Here is a 4,287-nt window from a genome sequence, read left to right on the forward strand (position 1 = left end):
ATTCATCATGCATTGCAACTCTTGACATAGGGTTTTTGGGATAAGAAAGAAAGATATGCTAAAAGTGGGAATCGATTGAGCTACATTACGCAACAAAACTACCCTTTTTGCTCGTGAAAGACACTTGGTACTCCAGCCCTCAATTTTCTTTCGCAATCTTTCTTTAAGGAAACTAAATATAGCCTTCTTAGGTCTTCCGATTAAATATGATAATCCTAAATAATGACCTGAGCTCAGATTATTTTGAACACCCAAACTATCTTTAATCTCTTGTTGTTTGTCCCGTCTAACATTGGAGCTGAAAAAGATGTCAGACTTCTGTAGATTAATGGATTGGCCCGAAAGCTCTTCGTATTTAGCTAGGCTAAACTTGATCTCCAACATCTCTTCCATTTTTGAATTGTAGAATAGAAAATTGTCATATGCGAAAAGCAGATGAGTGACAGCCAAAGCAGTAGCACTAATCTAACACCCTATAAGTTTCCTTGATTCAGCTGCTTCTTTAAGGGAGAGATTCAACCCCTCAACACAAAATAAAAATAGGTACGGGAAAAGAGGATCCCCCCGCGAAGCCCACGTTTAGGATTTATAGGCCCTACCTGATCTCCATTGAAGCAAACTGTATAATACACCGTAGAGATGAAAAGCATGATCCATCTAATTCATTTTCCTGAGAATCCTATCTTTCAAACCATCTTTCTCATTTGTTTTTTCCATTCTACGCGGTCATATGCTTAACTAACATCCAATGTCAGCACTGTTGTTTAGTTTTATGTAGTGCAAAACTTCAAAAGCTACTAAGACATTGTCAATATTGCTTCTTTCTGGGACAAAGGAAGACTGTTCCTTTGAAATAACTCCTCGTAAAATAACTTTGAGTTTGTTGGCAAGAACTTTGGCTATGATTTAATAAAGCACGTTGTAGAGTGCACTTAGCCAAAGATCATTCATAGTCTCAGTGTTCTCCTTCTTGGGAATCAAGACCGCGTTACTATCATTTAAGTTAGCCGGGAAAGAGCAAGTCTGCAGTCAATTTGCAATCTTTACAGTTTTGGAAGATTTCACACCCTATAAAGACCAAAAATGTTAAAAAAATGTAGGGTTTAAGCTATTCGGACCAGATGCTTTATCCGGATGCATTTTCTTGACTACAGTTGAGAATTCCTCAAAAGTAAAATCAACTATCAGTCCTTTTTTTTTAGAAGAATAAATAGTTGTGATGAAATGTTCTAGACCATTTAAATTTTAATATAAAAAATTTGTTAGAGATACTTCTAAATCTAAGATTGCTATCTTCTGACGGAATGCTATAAACTTTTTAATTTTTTTTTACATAAATATTTTTTTTATTAAAGATATACCTATATATTTGTTTATGCAAGTCATTAATGAATAGATTTCACATGTTGGTTATAATTCTTAACATCTTGGGGATTGATAAACCTTATTTAATACATTACTCTAGAATCTTTAGATGTATATTCCAAGGGTTTGGATTAAATTTTTTTTTTTATATTCTGCAGGTATTTTCCGCGAAAGGGAGAGAAAATATCCACGAAAAGCAAAAAATTCTTTTCACATAAAATATTCGCAGAACGTAAAAAAGATAAATTGAATTTGCACCCTTAAATATACATTTGACACCCATAAATGTGTTAGATAAAGCTTATCTAGATCCACATGCTGCATGCCGCGGAACAGGACCCTTGCATTATTTGTCAAAATAAAAAGAGAATCGTTTTCACATGTTCACATTTATTATATGTGTCAATATTGTTTGCTCGCACAGTGTTTGAAAATATGAGTAACAGAGTTATGGATGAAGTATCAAGTGAGAAGAACAGAGTTAGTGAAAATGTTGCTTTAGGTTCAGCTCCTGGTTCATTTAATCAAAAATTGGTAGAGAATGGAAGGGGTTCGGATAATTGGGCAGAGATGGAAATTGAAATTGTGAGTGAGAAGGAAGGAGTTAGTGAAAATATGGATTTGAGTTCCGGTCTTGATTCAGTTAATCAAGAGTTAGTTGGGAATTTAGGGGGTTCGGATAATCGTGTTGCGTTGGAAATGGAAAATGTGAGTCAGAAGGAAGTTATTAGTGAAAATGTGGATTTGAGTTATGGTCATGGTTCAGGTAATCGAGAAATGGTTGAGGATTCGAGGGGTTTGGATAATCAGGTTGTGTTTGAGATGAAAGCTGTGATCAAACCAGTAGAGGAGGGGAGTGAGAATATGACGAGTAATGTATTAGAGGGAGAGTTGAAGGTAAAGGTTTTGGAGGATGATAAGCATTCGTCGTGTGTGATTGATGTAAGGGTTGATGAAAGTTCGGATTTGGAATAGGTTTGTAGGATATGTCATTTGATATCTGATCAATCGTTAGAGACTACTAGTAGTACTAGCTATGATGAAAGGGAATTAATTCAGCTTGGATGTGGTTGTAAAGATGAGCTTGGGGTTGCACACTCGTATTGTGCAGAGGCGTGGTTCAGACTGAAAGGAAATAGGTACTGATACAGTGATACGTGTTCTCTTGTGATAACTACTACGTGTGTTACTTCACATATGATAGCTACCAATAGTTTTTTCACTTGTGTTTTTGCCCATTCTCCTGTACGCTGTATGTTTCGGATTTCACTGCTCTTTTATGTTTAGACTTCATTCTAGGTGTTTAGGTGTTATTTAGTTTGAAATATGCTATGTACACTTATGCTGTCCCTCCTCAGCTCACCCTAGCCCCTCCAGCCCTTTTTCTTATCTACACGCCTGCACTTAATTTGCAGATATTTGCGAAATTCAGTGTTCGTAAGGATACAAATTAAGTATTTAATTGTATGCTGATATATCTTTAAGTCTTTATAGTAGTTTACTACTTTATTAGGATATTGTATGCCACTTGCAGACCTTATCAATAGTATTCTTGATCAATATGAACGGTTACTGTTTTCTATATACGAATTCTGTTATAGTTTAATTAATGGTTCAGCTCTAATTTCCTTGCAGATTAAATTGAAATAGAAGAGCTAGTTTAATACGTGGAAGATATTCACACTCAATTGGTATTTGTTAGTATCTATGTTTCTGCCTAGTATTTAAATGTTGCATGTTTTAGCTTGAAAACATAGAAAAAACTAAATGAAAGAAGTTGGCATCAGTGTTAGGCCCTAAGGTCATTTCTCTTTTAATGTAAAGTGTTCTTCCATTGCAAAGTCAAGTGTTTTTTTCTTCAACTATTCCCCTTTTTTCTGATTGACCAATGGCAATCTCTATTAAAAGGGGAACGTAAAGATTCAAGAACGCAAATTTATTAATTAATTATTTTGCAGGATTATTACAGAAATTTCGTAAGTTTGCAATTTTAGGCTGTTTGTTCTGAATATATTTTTTCTTGAACCATCGTGAGAACAGTTAAGGCAAGTTGTAGATAATAGCAAGAAATATCCTTTCATGCAGGTTGTGCGAAATCTGTGGTGAAACTGCAAAAAATATAACAGGTATTGAAGATAATAGATTTGTGGAAGAGTGGAACATTAGAATGTTAAGCGGTTATGGTATTCAGGCATCTGAAAGGCGTCGAGGGTGTTGGAGGGGACAACCATTTTGTAACTTCTTATTGGCATGCCTGGTAATTGCCTTTGTTCTACCTTGGTTTTTCCGTGTAAACATGTTTTATTAAAGAGGTCAACTCAATATTGTCATTCTGTCTCTCATGCCTTCGCTTGTATTTACTTCATTGTTGAATAAGGAGACGTCAGAAGCTCAATTATTTCCATACACAAGACTTTGTCATTCAAGATACTTAGAGCACCTCCGGTGCTCTTGAGGCCATTTGCCTTATTGCTGTAAAAGGTGTCAGGACACGTGGACGTAAATGGACGTAAATGGAATTGCTTCTGAAATGGGCAACCTCCTCCAATGTTGGTGTCGAGTTACTACAGTAGTAGGACTATTTGCTCTTCTATTATATTATATAATATGAAATTGTGTAATATCTTATTATGTAAATTTATTTCAACTTAATAATAATTCAATTGTAATAATCCTAATTAATTAGTAAAAAAATTAATATTAAAACAAAAGACATGTCTTGTAATTAAAATACATTCAACTAATTAAAAATATTAAATAAAAAAAACACATGCAGTAAAGTAGAATTAGTACAATTGAAAAAAATTAACGATTATTATGGAACTCCCAGATATGCTCAACCAAGTCATTTTGTAGCTGATGTGTCTGTTTATTACGCATTTGTAACGTATTTTGAATATACGTTTCATACGGGATAAATGA

General features: G+C 34.5%; 1 protein-coding gene across 2 annotated transcripts; it reads left to right on the forward strand.

Moving 5' to 3' along the window:
* The first annotated feature begins 1,567 nt into the window (after positions 1 to 1,567).
* On the forward strand, positions 1,568 to 4,070 carry LOC141676900 (uncharacterized). 2 transcript variants are annotated; one of them, XM_074482624.1, is made up of 3 exons: positions 1,568 to 2,504; positions 3,451 to 3,622; positions 3,743 to 4,070. In XM_074482624.1, the coding sequence occupies exon 1, from the start codon at positions 1,681 to 1,683 to the stop codon at positions 2,338 to 2,340; it is 660 nt and encodes a 219-aa protein (XP_074338725.1). In that variant the 5' UTR covers positions 1,568 to 1,680; the 3' UTR covers positions 2,341 to 2,504; positions 3,451 to 3,622; positions 3,743 to 4,070. The 2 variants fall into 2 exon arrangements, with proteins under 2 accessions (XP_074338725.1, XP_074338724.1); XM_074482623.1 differs by having other exon boundaries at positions 3,451 to 4,070.
* Positions 4,071 to 4,287: the final 217 nt, after the last annotated feature.

Source organism: Apium graveolens, chromosome 8 (genome assembly GCF_009905375.1).
Source record: "Apium graveolens cultivar Ventura chromosome 8, ASM990537v1, whole genome shotgun sequence".
Classification (NCBI taxonomy): Eukaryota; Viridiplantae; Streptophyta; class Magnoliopsida; order Apiales; family Apiaceae; genus Apium; species Apium graveolens.

Coding starts and splice junctions, on each gene's coding strand:
- LOC141676900 (XM_074482623.1), top strand. CDS start 1,681: ATGCTGCATGCCGCGGAACAGGACCCTTGCATTATTTGTCAAAATAAA.